Genomic DNA, 18,520 nt, shown 5'->3' on the forward strand with positions numbered 1-18,520 from the left:
TTCTGGAGAATGTTGAACTAAAAAGGGTATATGAAGCCACATGCAGGTGGTCATGCCTTGCTACATGGAAGATTAAAATGAGGAGAATCACAGTTCCAAGCCAATGCAGGCAAAAATGTCTATTATATTCTACCTCAGTGGAAGAAGTTGGGCTTGATAGAATGTACCTGTAATTCCAGCTGTGTTGGGAAATGTAAATAGGTGGATCGCAGTCAAGGCACATGTCCAAACAGAAAGCATGATCCAGTGTAAGAAGACAAAGGTTTTGGGCTCAGTTGTCAGATGCCTTCCCTAATAAGTGCTAAGGCCTTACTAACACACAAAAAGAACCATAAGAATTATGTTCAAGGAACAGAGTGACAAAAACATCTCAGATATAAGGCAACTGCAAAGGAAAGTATTCATGGATCGAACTCTGCTTCATTCTGTCAGTTGTGTAGAGAAAATCATGTCTTAATAGTGTGCAATGAGGAGAGAAGGCACAGTGCTCAGGGCTGCTCTCTTCCCATGCTGAAGCTTCGCAGGCAGCTCAGTTCACCTTTCCCTCTATTTTCAGATGTGACTTTCCAGCCCATGCCGGCCCTGACATACCGCACCACAGGGGGAGTCCTGGACTTTTATGTGTTCTTGGGGCCAACTCCTGAGCTTGTCACTCAGCAATACACTGAGGTACGTGTGAATTCCCTTGTCTGTCAAGTGCTTATGCAGCAATACTGGGTTCCAAATGCATTTTTCATTTTTTTTATCACTTGTGAGGCCTGAACTCTGGGCCTGGGCACTGTCCCTCAGCTCTTCAGCTCAAGGCTAGTGTTCTACCACTTGAGCCACAGTGCTACTTCTGGCTTTTTCTGCTTATGTGGTACCAAGGAATTGAATCCAGGGCCTCATGCATGTAAGGCAAGCATTCTATCCCTGAGCCACCTGCCCAGCCCCGCATCGTTCATTTTTCTACCTCTCATTGTGATAATACAAGTTGATGGATTTTTTTCAGGGATAGATATATTATAAATAGGAAACAATAAATAGAACTAGTCATTAGATTCATAGCCTCTAATTATTGCAGGATAGCAAAAGTAGTCCTGGTCATAGTGTTGTTGGAGTAATGGAGGTGGTGATGGTGATGATGGAGAAGGTGATTCTTGGCATGATGATGAGAGTAGTGTTTATCATGGAAATGATAGACTACTGACAATGATGGTTGGGGTGACTTGAAGTTATGGTTTTCATGGTGGTGATGGTGGTACTGTTGATAGGCAATGATGGCTGCAGTGGTTATGGTGTGAGGTGATGGTGGTGATGGTAATGGTGATTCACATAACAAATGTGGAATGACCACTGAGTCTGTTACTTGGTCCATGTCAGAGCACATTTAGTAACTTCACAGAGATGAAGTCATTCCATTCTTGTAAAGTCATGATGATATGGACATTTAGATCAAACTCAAACTGCAGGTGAAGAAAGAAGCATAATTGGTTATTTAATTTTTCCCTTGTTCACAGAGCTAGCAGACAATGGAATGTGTATATTAGGCAATGCATTTTTCTTCTGAATTCTGTGCTCCTCATTAATCCTTCTGTCTGCATCTAGGAACCAGAGCAAAAGCCAGTTTTCTAGATTCCTGATGCATGAGCTCGAATCTAGCAGCAGACTTTCCCCCATGGTATTCTAGAGCTGTGCTTCCCTTCAATGGTCCTCTGGATTTGCAGGTTTTGTTTGTCTAGGCAGGGGCACTGGACAATATTGTTTTTATTTCATGGAAGACTTCCATCAGGAATTTCATTTTAAGAATTCATTTTTAATCTAATTTCCAGGTGATTGGCCGGCCTGTCATGGTGCCTTACTGGTCCCTGGGGTTCCAGCTGTGTCGCTATGGATACGAGAATGATGCTGAGATCTCCAGCTTGTATGATGAGATGGTGGCCGCACAGATCCCCTATGTATGTATACGCCATGGTGTATACCATAGTCTGTATTCTCATAGGGAACCTGGCTGTGTCTGGGCCCCAATTACTTTGTAGGGCATTTGTGAGTTTCTACAAGAACAGGAAGTACCTTCTCACATGATGCCACAATGACCTTGAACTTGTCTTAGGAATTGTGTGGGCTGTTTCCCACCCTATGACACTAGGAGATCAAAGACCCGCCATGCAGAGAAAGGGACAGCCCCCACAGCCTTTTCCCCTCTGTCATGTTTCCTTCCATTTAATTTATATAACTTGAAGACGTGTAGTCCAAAACCAGGGTGCCCTAAGAAGAAAGGATCCTTCCAGCAGTCATTTTGCTTGATTAAAAACAAATGATCTGAAATACACTTAGCCCATTGTACATGCAGGTAGGTCTTCAGTCCGCACGTTGTGAGCACTGCAGCACAGTTCCATGAGCTCTGTGCCACTCGCTGGCTGAATGCAGGATCCTGGGTTTCCATGGAAGCAAGTTCTATCATTCACTGAGGACAAGAGTAGTCCAGTAATCTAAACTTACCCCAAGCCTACTTTTATTTTTAAATTTATTCTATTACTTAAAATAAGTTACATTCATGCTAGTACATCAAACAATGTATCACTGGTAGTGAGGAAGCTATGTGTGATTACTAAGAGGGGGTATTTCACAGTAATGCTTGTCCTTTTGTTTCTTTGATTTTGAACAGAGTTGCTATCTAATATTAGGACTGAAGAGTGAAGTTCCTTTTTTGAATTTGTTTTTCTCTTGACCACTGAATCCTGGACAGCCTCTTGTGGGCAACCACTACGTTCCCTCATTGCTTATATTGGCAGATTATCTAGTACTTTCCCACACAGTGTGTTTTCTTTTCCTTTTTTTTCTGTAGTATTTGAGTTTGATGTCTGAGCCTCTAGCTTTCTAGGGTATAGACAACCGAACTATGCCTCTAGCCATATTTTACAGTGGTTTCCTTGAGACAGAGACTTGCTTTTTGCCCAGGCTCACACCTGGGCAAAACCCCTGTGCTATAACCCTCCTATTGTGTTTTGCCTTCCATAACTGAGATGACAGTGCCACTTTGCTCAGCTTCTGCACTGAACTATATGTCATGACTTTTTTGTCCTATATGTCAGTGAACCAGGTTTTTCTTGATCTCAGTCTCCTGAGTAGCTGGCAGGTGCTTACTGCTGTGCCCAGGAAGTGACTGAGAATGGTCTAGAGAACTTTTTGCTGAGGTTGGCCTTGAACGGGCCTGAGCTCTGAGCCAGTAGTTTTTTACTCACACACAGAAGAGCCCCAGTAAATAGGTATCTTCAACCTATTTTTTTCTGAAATACAGACTTTTTCTTATTTTATAAATTTTGGAAAAATTATGTGTATTTCCAGCTTTCAGTAGATAACAAAGAACAGAGAACCAGAGTTTTAGTCAGAAGCCATGTGGAGTTGGGCACGGGTGGTGGAGAGTCATTCTCCTGGGATCCTGGCCTTGAGGCCCCAGCCATCACTCAGTCCCCTGTGTCCTCCCCCAGGACGTGCAGTACTCGGACATCGACTACATGGAGCGGCAGCTGGACTTCACCCTCAGCCCCAAGTTCTCTGGGTTGCCCGCCCTGATCGATCGCATGAAGGCCGCTGGCATGCGGGTCATCCTCATTCTGGTCAGAGCCCGTGGGAATCTGTGGCCTCTGGGAGGATGAAGGGGAATGGGTGGGGAAGGCCCACACTGTGTTTCCTTCCATGGTACACAAGGAAAGGTTGAAGTTGGATGGAAAAGGCATTTAGCAGCATCTCAGTCACTTTAAATTTCAAGTATAATGTAAGGAAGTTGTGTTTGGAAGAGCTGTGTTGTGTCCCTGGCCATTCTCTGCATGTGTCTTTCTGTCTGACTCGTGCTTTGGTTTCAGGACCCAGCCATTTCTGGCAATGAGACAGAGCCCTATCCTGCCTTCACTCGTGGTGTGGAGGATGATGTCTTCATCAGGTTTCCCAATGATGGAGGAATTGTCTGGGGCAAGGTATGATCTAAGGAGTGATCCACTAACACCTCTCCTGGGGTGGGGACAATGTTAGTATATCTTTTCCTCATGTATATTGTCCTTTTTCACTTGAGATCTTATCTTAGATCTGTAGTTTTCATACTTCAATCGCTATGTGTTTATTAAAGGCTCTGTGCAATCCACTTTGATTTAGATAAACTATACATACTAAACAAATTACATGGTCCCTAGGCCCATGGTTTGTGACTTCTTAGGGAATACTCTGTATAGGAAAGTGTTTGGTGCATTGCTTTTGAACTTTTTTCTGTACTTAGGTCTGGCCAGATTTCCCTAATATTGTGGTTAACAGTTCTCTGGACTGGGACAGCCAAGTGGAGGTAAGATGTTTTTGTGAATAATGACTGAAATCACAGTTATCAAGAAGGGAAGGCAAGTCAGTCTGTGTGGTAATGACTACATACAACAATGCTCTGCTTACAACTGAGACGTAAGCATTCTTGTCTTTGGCTGAAGCTCTGGGGAGTTGGATTACTCCTCCCTGATGTCAGCAATGCAAGAGTGAATTCAAATCCAAGGCTGCCAGATTTCAAAGGCCATGAGAACTTCAAGAAGTCTTATCTTTTCTCTAAATTATTCTTGTTCTTGTGGTTGTTGTGGTGGCCATGAATAACCCTTGAGGAGTATTACCTAATGTCTGCCTTAGTGATTGAGGTTTTTTTTCATTTATTTATTTTCGTTTGGTCCTGGAGGCTGAACTCTGAGCCTGGGTGCTGTCCCCTAGCAATATAGCTCAGGCTAGCTCCCTACCACTTGATCCACAGTGCCACTTCTGGCTTTTTTCTGCTTAAGTGGTGCTGAGGAATCAAACCCAGGGCCTCATGTGTATGAGGCAAGCACTCTACCACTGAGCCATCTTCCCAGTCCATTCTTTACTTCTTAAACTTTTGGAGAAATAGATCCATGTCCACAATGATAAATTATGGTCCCAAGTTTTATCTGGTCTTAAGTTTCTAGATATATTTTGGCCACTTAGTTTTGAGGCTTCTATTAAAATTTTGCTTGTGATAGACAGAGGTAGCTCGTGACGTTGGATCTCATTTTTCACCCATTCTGATAGCTTGTTTGAATGAATATGTTGTCCAGGATAACTTTGGTTTTATCATTTGGCTTAGATGTGGACCCTGTGAACTAATGCATTTGGACTTATTCAACACATGTTTGCTTTGCTATCAAATGTTCTATGAGTTCCCGTGAGCTAGGTTCTCAGGGTTGTGATGGAAATTCTTATAGAGAGCAAGTACCTTGTCTTACTCTTACCTCTTCAACAATTACAATTAATAGACAGGATATTTGGCACAGCATAGGTTGCTTTGGTCACCTGGACAGTGTAGCTAGGAAATTAAACAAAACCTTATTTTAGGGCACCTGCCAAGTCTGAAGGGATGAAGCTGGTCTCTGTGTGCTCAGCACAGCAAGATAAGTTGGTCTGGTTTGTGAAAGGCTACAGTCTCTCAATCCTGGTTTTCTCTCTGACATTCTATCTACCCATGCCACCAGTTTTTTTTTAGCTCATTGATTCTTTTTTTTAAATTTGAAAGTGTTTTAATTTAAAGGTGTTAATAAAAGGCATTTTAATACATACAATGAAAAGGTCTTAATTTTCTAGTAGCAAAATGATTCAGCAAACACAAATAGCTCATTGATTGTTAAAACACAGAGATCCACCCAGGAAAAGGCATTTACTGCGCACACCAAGGACCATCATCTTCTAAATGAAGAAACATGGAGTAGCAGAAAGGCTTTTTTTATGTTTGCTGTTGTATGATGGTGTGAATGCATGCCTGAACCTTTGTTTCTTATTATTACATTATTATTAATATGACCAAGTATATAACTAGTGTTCATTCTCATTAACTTGTTAGTTACCAGGCTGTAAAGTAAGCCTAGAATGGATATGGAGATTAATGATACAATCTTTATGAAGGTGGGTGCCAGTGGCTTGTACCTATAGCTACTCAGGAGTCTGAGATTTTAGAATTGAAGTATGAACCCAGCTTGTGTAGACAAACTTGTGTGACTCTTGTCTCCAATTATCCAGCAAAAACCAAGAAGTGTAGATCAAATGGTACATGGCAGCCATAAGTGAAAAATCTGAGCAAGGGCTTGATGACTTCAGTTCAACTTTGACAAAGAAAATAGAGAATATAAATTAAAGTTCTTGTTCTCAAAACAGTTTCAATGTAGTGAAGGAATGAGACTTTGCATTCCACTTTGATGGTATGATGTAGACGTTTGTTTTATTATTTGAGGAAAGAGGAAGAGAAAGGAAGGCTGAAACTTTCTCCTTACACACAACTAGGGTTTCGTGGGATCCTGAAAGTAGCCAGAACCGATGTCTGCAAAGAGAGCCATATCGTCAACTGGAGCTTTACTGACACCTATTTCCTAGAGGGGATAGCAACTGGATGATTCTTCCCAAACTTGCACAGTGCATCTGAAGTCTGACCCTGCTAGCTGTAGTCTGTCCCTTGCTCCTTTGTTTCTGTAAAGTCCTTGGGAAGTGAGAGGACAGTTGAGGATCAAGCTTTAAGGCTAGGACCATCAGTTCAGTGAATTGGTTATCACCATTCGTGCATGTATGCGGAGGAGAAAAAGTCCATATATGTTTTCCAAATGCATAAAGGATGTATAGTTTGTGCTTATCTCTCTTCTTTCTACTTCTTTTTTGCAGTAAACTAAAAACTTTATATTATAAAGGAGCCATTCAGACTATCTCTCACACTCGCTACCCCCATGCTGTGCAAGTATTAGCATGAGTTAAAGATTTCAGTACTTCTCCTGTTTGCTGTCTTGTGGACTTGGTCTGGAACAAAAGAATTGTGTTTTATTTTCATAGCAATACAGAGCTTATGTGGCCTTCCCAGACTTTTTCCGGAACTCGACTGCTCTGTGGTGGAAGAGGGAAATGGAAGAGCTCTACACCAATCCACAGAGTCCAGAGAAGAGCTTGAAGTTTGATGGCATGTGGATTGTGAGTGCAGGGTGCTTGTCTGTGTACACACGGTTAGCTGTTGTGTGAACCTCGACCTGCATAGGGATCACTGACCTTAGTCAAGACACTAACATTCCTTCAAGAAAGCTTTTGGACATCTCAGACTGTACTTTTCCCAAATCAGCCCAGAGACTCTTTATACTGTGCAGTTGTATAAGGCATAAATTTCTGCTGTGAAATACCTAGGGTGATTTACTACCAATTTATTGGAACTCTGCCTGCACTGCAGGGAATCTTTTTATATAACACTCTTGGGCAGTTGGTAGGTAGAGGTGAATTGCTATTTTTATCTAAATTTTTCCTTCATGTGATGATCCTCTCTGGCCAGCATCACCTGGAACTGTGAGATGGTGAAATTATTTATCCACTATTGAGTTGACATAGTGTTATTATTTTTATAACTACACCATGTATATGTGTATATGTGTGTGTGTGTGACATTTGTAGGATATGAATGAACCTTCGAGCTTCGTGAACGGGGCAGTTGCTCCTGGCTGCAGGGATACAACTCTGAACCGGCCTCCCTACATGCCACGTAAGGACCCGGGGCCTCCTTAATCAGCCAAGACATGGCTAGACAAATTCTGCCCAACCCCAACCTGCAGAGGTTTAGCCTGACCACTGAGGGCCAGTCCTTATAGAACTCTGGTTTACTGGGGGCCAGTAAATAGCACATACAGGGCATTCATTCATGGCATGTGTACAGTTTATTAGAGAATTTCTGGAATTGGGCCAAAAAGCTCTTTATTATATGTAGTAGTTGTCCAAAGGGGTTTCAATTCCAGAGGTGCAATGCATGTTCAATGTCACCCTTCTATAGTTCTCCCCTAGTTCTGTCTATTCTGGCCTCAAGTTACATAGTTCAGCTTTTACATAGTGTATGTTGGCTATAACGGCTGTATTTTCTGTATCGCTAAATGATTTTCATAGCTAGAGTTCTTAGTTTCTCAGACCTATATTAGTTTATCCACAGGAATGTCTTTTGCCATCAGTGGGTATGATGAAGCTGATTGCCCTTATCATAAGACCTTTGGACTATGTAGTTACCCTTGTGCTTCTATGTCTCCATTTCATTTATTTTCTTTGACTTGTGAGAAATTTCATGAACTTTGCATTATTTCCAAGTCTTAACTTTCTAAATGTAAGATATAGATAACCCTTTATAGTCTGTGGCGATTTTCATAAGAGTTATAAAGATTACAGGCTGATGCCTATAATCCGAGCTACCCTAGACGTTGAGATCTGAGGATAGTTGTTCAAATCCAACCTGGGTAGGAAAGTACATGAGACTCTTATCTCCTATTAACTACTTGAAAAGCCAGAATTGCAGCTGTTGCACAAGTGGTAGAGCACTAGCCTTAAGCAAAAGAAGCTGTGGGATAGCACCCAGGCCCAGAATTCATGCCCCATGACCTGCCTTCCTCTTCCTCCCAAAAGGCCTGGATCAGGGCCTGCTCTATAGTAAATGCATGAAAAGGCTCTGACATCAGTACTTTTTCCAGTTGTGTTGATATGGAAAATACCTGGAGCACCAGCGCAACTTACCAAGTGCACTGTAATGTGACTGGTGAGGCAGAGGCCATTCAGAAGTGAAGTTAGCCTTAAGGTCCATAAAGACATTTTCATGTTGGTAAATATCAGCTCTGTGTTTCCTCCCCATGCCCCTTAGATTTGGCAGGCAGGGACAGAGGCCTGAGCAGCAAGACCCTGTGCATGGAGAGCGAGCAGATCCTCCAAGACGGCTCGCGGGTGCGGCACTACGACGTCCACAGCCTGTATGGCTGGTCCCAGACCAGACCCACCTACGAGTGAGTTGTGTCTCCCTTCTCCAGCTGGGCCTGAGGATAGAAACAGTGATGGGGACAGCTTCCCTACTTAACCTTGCAAACCCCATTCTAAGAGCCCACCAGAGATGAGTGACATCAATGTGGTAATTTTTGTTCTTTCAATAAATAATACATGACTGAGGAATGAGGTGCTTGTGTTAAAAAGGCATGCTTGCATCAGTGAAGGACTGACAGTCCTGATGATGGATTGATGTATGCACAGTGATACACCAATTATTATTTAATATACATGGTGGTACATGTAGATATTAATTAATGTCATTATATTCAATGTGTTACTTACCTTAGTGTGAACACAGGAATTGGATGGGCTAGACAATAATGTTTCACTTCAATAGCTAATTATCTCTATTTATTTCATAGTATATGCTAGACATTCTTTCCAGTACAGTAATGCCAATTGCCCTATGGAAAAAATTAGAAGGACATTTGGTTTATTCTGTGACTGACTGGTGGAATACCATGGAGGTCTCAAAGACAAGATCGGGGAGGGGGTGGCTCAAGCTTCCAGTAGGAGAGACAGAATCCTTGAGTCCTCCATAAGAAACTAATTTTAGGACCTGCTTTACTTAAGATCATTACATGTAGGAGAATATGCATGTAACTGGTAAGAGTGTGGGTGTGAAAAGACATTTTTCTACATACAATGAGTCAGAGGTAGGCTTTGGGATTATACTTTTGATTCAAATTTTTGTTGCTGTAATTTTTATTGGTGCCTTAGTTATTGAGTTCTGATTTCTCTTTTACCCCAAGATTCTTATTTGAGGATGCTGTTGTTAGATTCTTATCTGACAATTCCAGTCTTTAGGCTGTGGGTCTTCAAAAAGGAAAAGAGATTCAAACTACAGAGTGCGCACTGCACTCATGAACTGCTGCTCTGCAGGAACTAGCTGGGTGTTGATAGTAGCACTGCAGTAGGCTTTCTATGGGGTATGCACCCTAATAGGTCTGGGAAGAGTTCACTATTAGGTTTCTGTCTTGAGGAAAAAGTGTGAAGATGTGGGGCTTCACATTTCTCAGAAGTCTCTGGGGTCAGAGCTTTATGTTCAGTAAAAAGGACAGAAAGGTTAATTCTAACCCTTGCAATCCTTTCCACTTTCTATTCTGGAATCCCTCCATCAGCCAGTCTCATTTTCTCGATTGGCATGGAAGACTGAGTGTTGTGTCAATACAGGGTGGCTTTGTCTTTTACACCATGGCAGTGGTTTATTGCATGATGAACTTTTCATGAAACACTGAAATGGCAGTCTTCTCTGAATATCTCCCTCAACCAGAGGGAAATACATGCTCTCCATTCAGACAGCAGCATGGCTTTGATCCAAGTTCCCAGGACAGGAGTGAGGAAAGAGGATGCAGGTGCTCTGAAGCCTGCTCCGGCCTCAGTTCTCCCCCTGCTTCCTCCAACCAGGGCCATGCAGGAGGTGACAGGGCAGAGAAGCATCGTCATCACCCGCTCCACATTCCCTTCTTCCGGACGCTGGGCAGGACACTGGCTGGGAGACAACACCGCTGCCTGGGACCAGCTGAAGAAATCTATCATTGGTGTGTGGCTTTGCTCCCAGGGCTCTGCCCTCCCCAGGGCAGGGGTTAGGAGCCTGGTGAGGGAGGAGGAGGAGGAGGCAGGTCAGGAGAGCCTGGCCTGACCCAGCTGTGCTTCTCCTTGCAGGCATGATGGAGTTCAGCCTCTTTGGCATGTCCTATGTAAGTGACCTTGGCTCCTCTTGATGGACACGGAGATGGCACATCTCTGAGAACTGTGCAGGAGGCTCGTTGTGTTGTTCTTGTTTCAGACAGGGGCAGACATCTGTGGGTTCTTTCAAGATGCGGAGTATGAGATGTGTGCTCGCTGGATGCAGCTGGGGGCCTTCTACCCCTTCTCCAGGAACCACAACACCATCGGGACCAGGGTAGGACGTCTGCTCTCCTCTCCCTGCTTTGTGGCACATGAACCCCAAGGCGCAGCTCATGCAGTGTGTATTCTCTGGGGACATCCTCGAAGTCCTCTAGCCTCATCTCAGGAATCATAGTCCTCAGTATTGAAAGGATGATTCCTTCCTTTAGAAGAAATCATCTCCCACATACTCCAAGAGTCCATTATGGGGAAGTTTTTCCTTCTGTAGACAGAGCTTTGGTGAGCCTTGAGCTATTAATAATGTCCTCTTAAGAAGTGTCATCCCCATTTATCTTTAGTTTAGTTGTGTGTGGCTGATAGGAAATGAATTCCAGCAATGATTTCACTAAGTCCCATTGGTTTCCCACAGCAAGTACAGAACATTCTTCTCTTTGTCCTTTAGAGACAAGACCCTGTGTCCTGGGATGCTGCCTTTGTGGATCTTTCCAGGAGTGTCCTAGAGACCAGATACACCCTGCTGCCATATCTCTACACATTGATGCACAAGGCCAACACGGAGGGCGTCACTGTGGTGCGGCCTCTCCTCCATGAGTGAGTGTCGAGCGGGAATCCTGCTGAGCACTGGGCAATGTGTAGCGTTGAAGGAGATGCAAACCTTTCTTCCAAATTGGAAATATGGTTCTTCAATCATTAGCACTTCAGGCAGAGACAATAACAGAAAATGTTATGGATACAAGGCTGTTTATTCAGTGGTTAATTATTGACAGATAAAATGCAGCACAGAACAATTTATCTTTCACATAGCCATGAGAGACCCTTTCTATCTTCTGTAGCCCTTCCTGTCAGGTTGGTTATGTGGATCCAGACGAGAACGTGGTCTGGTCATGAAGGAAGGCATTCCAGGGCCAGATCAGAATGATGAGACCAATGTTATGTTGAACATGTGCACTCAGATAAACTTCCTAAGAAGAGACTTGGCCAAGGAGGGTGAATGCTGAAAATGATAAACCACTGGAAAAGGAAACTGCACAAAGGGCTAGGCAAGGGAAAGGCCTCCCCTGCTCGTGGACAGAGAGAAGCATTTTGTGAAAATGCCTTTGCTGGCACAAATACTCTGCAGATTCAGTGTAATACTCTCAGAGCTCCAGGGACATCCTCAGAGTACCCCAGTTATCCTGAAAATGCATATGAAGGCAGGAAGGTCCCCAAACAACTAGAGAAATGCAAAAAGCCCTGTGCCAGTGGCTCACACCTGTAATTATAGCTACTCAAGAAGCTGAGATCTAAGGATCATGGTTCAAAGCAAGCCTGGGCAAGGCAAGTCTGTGAGACTCTTATCTCCAATTAAACACCAGAAATTGGAAGTGGCAATGTGGCTCAAGTTTTAGAGCACTTTCCTTGATCTGATGAGGTCGGGGACTGTTCCCTGGCCCAGAGTTCAAGCCCTATGCCGGGGGCTGAAGGGGGGGCGGGGAGAGGGAGAAAAGGAAAAAAAAGAGCAATTCTGACTTGAAAGTGTTTTACAAAACTATAGTAACACATACAGCTTGGTACAAACATATGAACTGATATTTAGACCTGGAATAGAATAGATGACCCAGAAAAGATAAGACTCTAACAAATGGTGTTTGGAAAACTGTATATCTATACCTATAAACCTGAGACTAAATCCCTATCAAATGATATTAATCTGCTCAAAATGGATGAGGGATCTTAATGTAAAGCCTGAAACTGTGATACTATTCCAGGAAACCTAGCGGAGAGACTTGAAAACATAGTAATATAGGAAAATGTAATTGAGCATGCTGGTATATGCCTGTAATAACAGCTACATGGGAGACAGAAATGAGAGAATTTTGGGGAAGATGGAATGAAATTATGTTATTATCTGGAAAATGGGTAGAATTGGAAATCAACGTATTAAGTAAAATACACTAGTTTCAGAAAGACTAATATTGCATGTTTTCTCTCATATAAAAATATAGTTCTAATAAAATATAAATGTCAAAAAATATGTAGTTCTAGGTCAGGATGTAGCTGAGTGGCAAAGCACTTGCCTAGCAAGTGCAGCATCCTTGGCTTGATCCCCAGCACTAAAACATAAATGACAAAAATACAGTAAAAAATATAAGAAATATAGGTCCCATGCTTTCCCTTATTTGCAATAACTAGTATATGTCTGAAACAAGCAGAAATGGTCAGATAAGTTGATGTTAGGCAAAATGAACCCCAAGATAAGGACTCAAATGTCTTTTCTTTCCTACTATTGTTTCTAACATATTTATAAGATATTTCTTTGTTGCTTTGTAGCTCCCTCTCCCACAGTAATATAACCCCTGTTTTCACTGTATTTGTTGTTGGTATAATTTGTGGAGGAGAAGGGAAAAAATAAATTGTTTAAATAGGGATACAGGTGGACCCATTGCAACAATGAGATCTATAAGATGTTATGTCAAAAAATGAACTTTACAACTTTGGCAGGGGGAGGGGAGGGTGGAGTGACGGGAGGAGGGATGGGAAGGGGAAACAAAGGAGGAGGCTACAATGCTTTATAAGAAATGTACTCATCACCTTGCCCGCTTGATAAGAAATGTACTCATTACCTTGCCCATGTAATTGTAACCCCTCTGTATGGTATTTTCACAAAAAGAAAAGTAAAAAAGTATCGTTCTAAAAATGATATAAATTTAAAAGGGTGGGAAAATATAATCCCCGAAACCAATGTGAAATTGAAGGGTGATTGCTGTGCCTTGGCAAAGCAGCAGGAAGGGTGGGGTGGGGGTCAAAGGAGAAGGTGACGGCAGGTGAATGAGTGCTTTGTAAGGCTGTATTGAATTTAATAAGAAAACCCACTAAAATGGCAAGAAAGAGCAGGACAGGAAAGTACATGTATGGCAGTTCTGAACTGACACATGATCGTACAATGAATAAGCTAATACAAAAATGCTACAAGGAAAAAATGTGTTATGGTGAGGAGCTATGAAGATAGTTTGTAGGAGAAAATGTCTAAGATATTGCTGCCATTGGAGGCAGCAATATTTCCAGAAAGTGAGGATCTGACCCTCCTGAAGCTGGGGGAATAAAACGGCAGGAGCTGTGGCTGGACTTTGGACTTGGGCTTCAACTTGAGCATTTTACTAGGGGTGATGGAGCTCTGACAACACCTTCATGCTCTGTTTCAGGTTTGTGACTGACCGGGAGACCTGGGATATTGACAGTCAGTTCCTGTTGGGTCCAGCCTTCCTGGTCAGCCCTGTCCTGGAGCCTGTGAGTGTGGAGGCCTGGGATGGGTGGAGGCTCCCAGCTGTGAGGCTGGGTGACAAGGGGAGGAGAAATCTGTTGTAGGAATGATACTGAGACATGGCGTCTTATTCTCCCTTGTCTCTTCCCTTCTGAACAGAAGTCTATCCCTTAGTCTATCCTCCTTAATAGATCAGCCTATGGGTTCTAGGTCATAGAATAGTCAGGAAGAAAAATGAACTCTTCTGATATATTTGCTGCTGCCCCCATTTCTCCATTAATGAAATAAGGAGCACAAAGTCAGGTGGGGCACTGGTGAGTGAATTCACCCAGGAGCTCAGCTTGCAGCAATGGGGTCATGTGGTGCTGCTGGCCAGCCCCTGCTTTCCTTCCGTGACTAAAATGCCTTAATGACACATCAAGTCTATTTTGTGCCTGCATATTTTTTTCTCCTATGTTTCTTCTAACTTTTGTCTCCTTAGAGAGGGACTGGATCAGTCTGTAAGCAAATGTTAATCTCTTATACCAAAGGGCTTTATTACAGCATCTTGTGTTGTGTAGATTTCCTGTTTGAGAAAGCAGAAGGAAAGGAGGCTTGCCCAACCTTCCTGATCTCAGGAGAGCTGAGGCCTGCAGTCCAGTTTAATCACTGATTTAGGACCCCTGCTCTATGCAGACTGCGTGATCTGTACTGGGCAATAGTGACTAAACTGTTTGTGTTTAATTTCAGAATGCCAGAAACGTGACAGCGTATTTCCCTAGGGCCCGCTGGTACGATTTCTACACGGTAAGCTTGAGTAAATTTAGATAGCCTGGGGAAATGATAAAGTACAAAGGTTTTGGATCTGCCAGAACTCAAGCCAAATGCTGACTCTGGAAATCCCAAGTGGTGGCCTTGGGAAGTTACTTTACACCTGCAGCCTCAGCATGCTCCCCTGGAGTGGAATGAAACTGATCGCTCCTGCAGGCAGTGCTCTGAGGTAACACAGTGCACCTGTCCCTGTGAGATTCAAAGGCAGCCTCTGGGAGCTTGAAATTGTGCTGTAAAGTGGCCTTTGACTGTGTCTCCTGCTGTTGGAAGTCTGTCAAGTACAGCATCTTCTGATGCTCTGATGTTCATCAAATGTCTGTTTCTGTAATATCAGTGATCAAGGAAAAATGTATCATGTAATTATCTATACCACAAGTCTGTGGGGAAACGTACACAGAGGTAGGGACTCAGATTTCAAGCCTGTGCATCTCGTGTGCTACTATATGCAAGGAGCCCACAGGAGCTCTCTACTGAGTGTCTTGCAGGACAGAGCCTTGGGAAGCCATCACAGCGGTCTCTTGAGGGACAGGGGTAGTGACAGGCTGGAATTGCAATAGGAAAGCAGGCAGAATTTGTGCAACCCCTTGTCATTCAAAAGATGGCCATGGGATTAAATGCAAACTGGTTGTGGACAAGGAAGGTAGAGTTTGTTCTCTGCTTTGTCCTGAGTCACACCCTGCCACTCACCCTCATCCACTACAACTCTGCTATGTGCTCTCCAGCCAAGCCTGGGCTTTTTGAGGAGGGAAAGGCCAATGTTTGCTTGTTTTTAGTCGTTGTTTTGGTGGCGCTGGGTATTTGGACTTGGGACCACAGGCTTGTTAGGCAGGTGTTTTACCACATGAGCTGTGCTTCTTGCCCTTTTTACTTTAGTCAGTTTCAAGGGTCCTCCAGATTTTTGCCTGAGCCAACCTGAACCAAAATCTCCTACGGATGTTAGTTCATCCGAGAGCATGGAGTGGGGCAGGAGGGGAAATAGAGGTTCAGTTTTAACTCTCGGTGCAAGTAAAGGTCTAGAATTATTGTTATTGAAGGATGTGTGTAGGAGCCACAAGGAAGTAAAGATTTCCTGACTCCTCAGTAGTGCTCTGTGACTCAAAAACAAGCTGAGGGCGGGGGTGGGCTGAGATGCATGCCAGGAACTCATGTAGGACATGCTGTTGACATTCCTAGGGGTTCTCACACAACAAAGATTGCACCCAGCAACAGGTGAATGCAAGATTGTAGTCCCAGGTGTGTGCTGGACAGTGAGGGACAGGCAGCAAGGCCAGAGGACAGCTGAGATGTCAGGTACCTGCGCTGCTCAGGTTAGGTCTGTCACCTCTCACTCACCATCCCTTCCTCCTCTGGCCCACAGGGTGCACAAATCAATGCAAGCGGAGAGTGGAAGGTCCTGCCAGCACCTCTGGACCACATCAATCTTCATGTGCGTGGGGGCCACATCCTGCCCTGGCAGGAGCCTGCACTGAACACCCACCTCAGGTGAGTGGAGGGACCGGTCTGTGCTTTGCATGCTGGTTGCTCACTTAGTTGCAGGGAGAGACCTCAATCCCCTAGACTCTGCTCTCAAGGCCCAATGTGATTTTACTGAACACTTGTTTTGTCTTTTAAGCCCTCTTCAACTCTGCATTCTGAGTAATTATTAACATGTAATTTAGTGGAATTATAAGTCTAAGTAGACATTTTAAAAAGAGAAACTACAATTAGGACATTATGATTCATGGTGATAGTTTTTTCAGACAATCTCTTATTTGACTCTCAAAAAAAAACCTGTTGCTGAAAAATAGCTAAATATTACAATTGACACCTAGGACCGAGATTCCTCATACAGAAGATTTAAAACTTCTTGATCTTTGTATGGTAATTGACAGTGATGTACCTCAAGCGTGTGCTTGGTCTGGGCCTAGAACGGGGCCCATAGAGGCACTGTGTTGTCCCTCTTCACTTTCTAAGCTCAGTGCTTCAGTCAGCCACACAGATAGCAAGTGGATGAACTCTGAAAGCCATGTCGGTCCATATCATCCCTGAAATCTTACTCCCTTACACAGCACTGCAGATCAAAGTTGAAGCCCTAGGATATTTATAGGTAGAGTCTACTGCATGTGTTTTAGGAACTGGGTCATGAAGGACAAGGATTTGCATTCTCAGGGTTTTCCTCTCAAAGAGGTCAGGCGAAGCAAGTTAGTTTGCCTTGAACCCCATAATTCAGTCACAACTTCATTCATACATGAAACAGAGTCGCGTGGCTACATGGAGACAGAACCCTGGCTAGAATCACAGATGTCTTCAATCCCAGGGCTCTACCCTTACCCAGGAAGCACGGCTTTGCTACTTTGTCTTTGTGGCTAGTGACTGTGGCCTTGTTTGCAGCTAACAACTCTCTTCCATTTTATTTCAGCCGCCAGAAATTTCTGGGCTTCAAGGTTGCCTTGGATAGCGAAGGAACGGCTGAGGGCTGGCTCTTCTGGGATGATGGGCAAAGCATTGGTAAGCAGGGGTTGCCTGAGGTTTATGCCAGTCCATTCATGAGATTCTTGGCTATTTTATGAGCCTGCTTTTACATTGTCCAGATTAATGCAATTTTGTTTTTAAAAACATAATAATTTGCTACTTTAAATGTAGATCCATCTTTTTCATGATCCTTATGCATCATGCAAATTCATTCTGAATCTCTGTTATCAAACTATTTTATTTCTTTTATAAGTCGTAGGACTTGAACTCTGGGTCTGAACACTGTCCCTGAGATTTTTCACTCAAGGCTGGAGCTCTACCACTTCAAGCCATGGCACCATTTCAGGTTTAGATAAGAGTCTCACAGACTTTCCTGCCCAGGCTGGCTTTGAGCCGTGATCCTCAGATCTCAGCCTCCTGAGTAGCTAGGATTACAGGCATGAGCCACTGGTGCCTGGCTCAACTATTTTATTTTATTGTGGAATAAAATAGAATAAAAGGGATGTTTGTTCGTTGCCAGCTAAGATGCCTTGCATATGATTTGTGATCAAAGGCAGTTTTCTGTATTGTATATATAGTTTATTGTCCCAGAAAGACAGTGTCTTTCAGTTGTGCCATTTGTTGGGAGGTATTTCCCTTACTTTACAGGCATTGGTAACCTTTCAAGAGGAAGTCTCGCATATAATTAGCTGTCTGGACCAGTGTTGTCCAGTAGGACTTTGTACAGTGATGAGAATCATCTCTCTTCTGGTATCCAATGCAGTAGATGGGCTACTCAGAGCTTAAACTATGACAAGGGCATCTGAAGAACTGAAATTTTTATCTTATATAATTTTAAGTCATTAAATTAAATAAATTAATTAAGTAAAATTGAATTTACATTGCTACATCTTTCTGATGGCTACTGTCATGGACAGATCTGATCTAGAGATACTAAGCCTGTGGCCCCTGGGGAAATGGGAAATAGCGAGTTAAAGAGAAAGGTTGGAACATGGGGAAGAGAGACCAAGTCATGAGGGTGGGGAAGGGCCAAGTGCCTGACCAGTCCACCTTCACTGGACATGGGAAGCTCCACGCTCACCCGGTGCCCATGGCATGCATTCATTAGTGGACACAAACAGGGTTTTTCTAAGTTCTCTGGGTGATCACGTCTTAAGAGTTGGCAAATATCCATGGAGTCTTAATCCCCCTGAGGTACTGATCTTAGTGTATGTGTAGATGACTACACCTGTTTTTAGGTGGACATTTAGGGCAAGGAATCCAGAAATTCTCAGGCAACTGGGATGATGGGGTGGTAGACCACAGGGTGAAGAGATCAATCAAGAGGGT

At 43.4% G+C, this 18,520-nt stretch overlaps 1 protein-coding gene across 1 annotated transcript in view; it reads left to right on the forward strand.

The window, feature by feature from the left end:
* Nucleotides 1-18,520, forward strand: part of Mgam (maltase-glucoamylase) — a 131,250-nt gene that overhangs the window by 109,339 nt on the left and 3,391 nt on the right. Inside the window, exons 53-68 of the mRNA XM_013021693.1 lie at nt 557-669; nt 1,812-1,937; nt 3,471-3,599; nt 3,846-3,956; nt 4,253-4,315; nt 6,835-6,969; nt 7,438-7,525; nt 8,660-8,798; nt 10,246-10,379; nt 10,504-10,538; nt 10,628-10,744; nt 11,132-11,280; nt 13,872-13,956; nt 14,660-14,716; nt 16,098-16,222; nt 17,139-17,227. Coding sequence (XP_012877147.1) covers nt 557-669; nt 1,812-1,937; nt 3,471-3,599; nt 3,846-3,956; nt 4,253-4,315; nt 6,835-6,969; nt 7,438-7,525; nt 8,660-8,798; nt 10,246-10,379; nt 10,504-10,538; nt 10,628-10,744; nt 11,132-11,280; nt 13,872-13,956; nt 14,660-14,716; nt 16,098-16,222; nt 17,139-17,227 — 1,695 coding nt within the window. The remainder of the gene's footprint in view (nt 1-556; nt 670-1,811; nt 1,938-3,470; nt 3,600-3,845; nt 3,957-4,252; nt 4,316-6,834; nt 6,970-7,437; nt 7,526-8,659; nt 8,799-10,245; nt 10,380-10,503; nt 10,539-10,627; nt 10,745-11,131; nt 11,281-13,871; nt 13,957-14,659; nt 14,717-16,097; nt 16,223-17,138; nt 17,228-18,520) is intronic.

This window comes from Dipodomys ordii, unplaced genomic scaffold (genome assembly GCF_000151885.1).
Source record: "Dipodomys ordii isolate 6190 unplaced genomic scaffold, Dord_2.0 Scaffold56, whole genome shotgun sequence".
In the NCBI taxonomy this organism is placed as follows: domain Eukaryota; kingdom Metazoa; phylum Chordata; class Mammalia; order Rodentia; family Heteromyidae; genus Dipodomys; species Dipodomys ordii.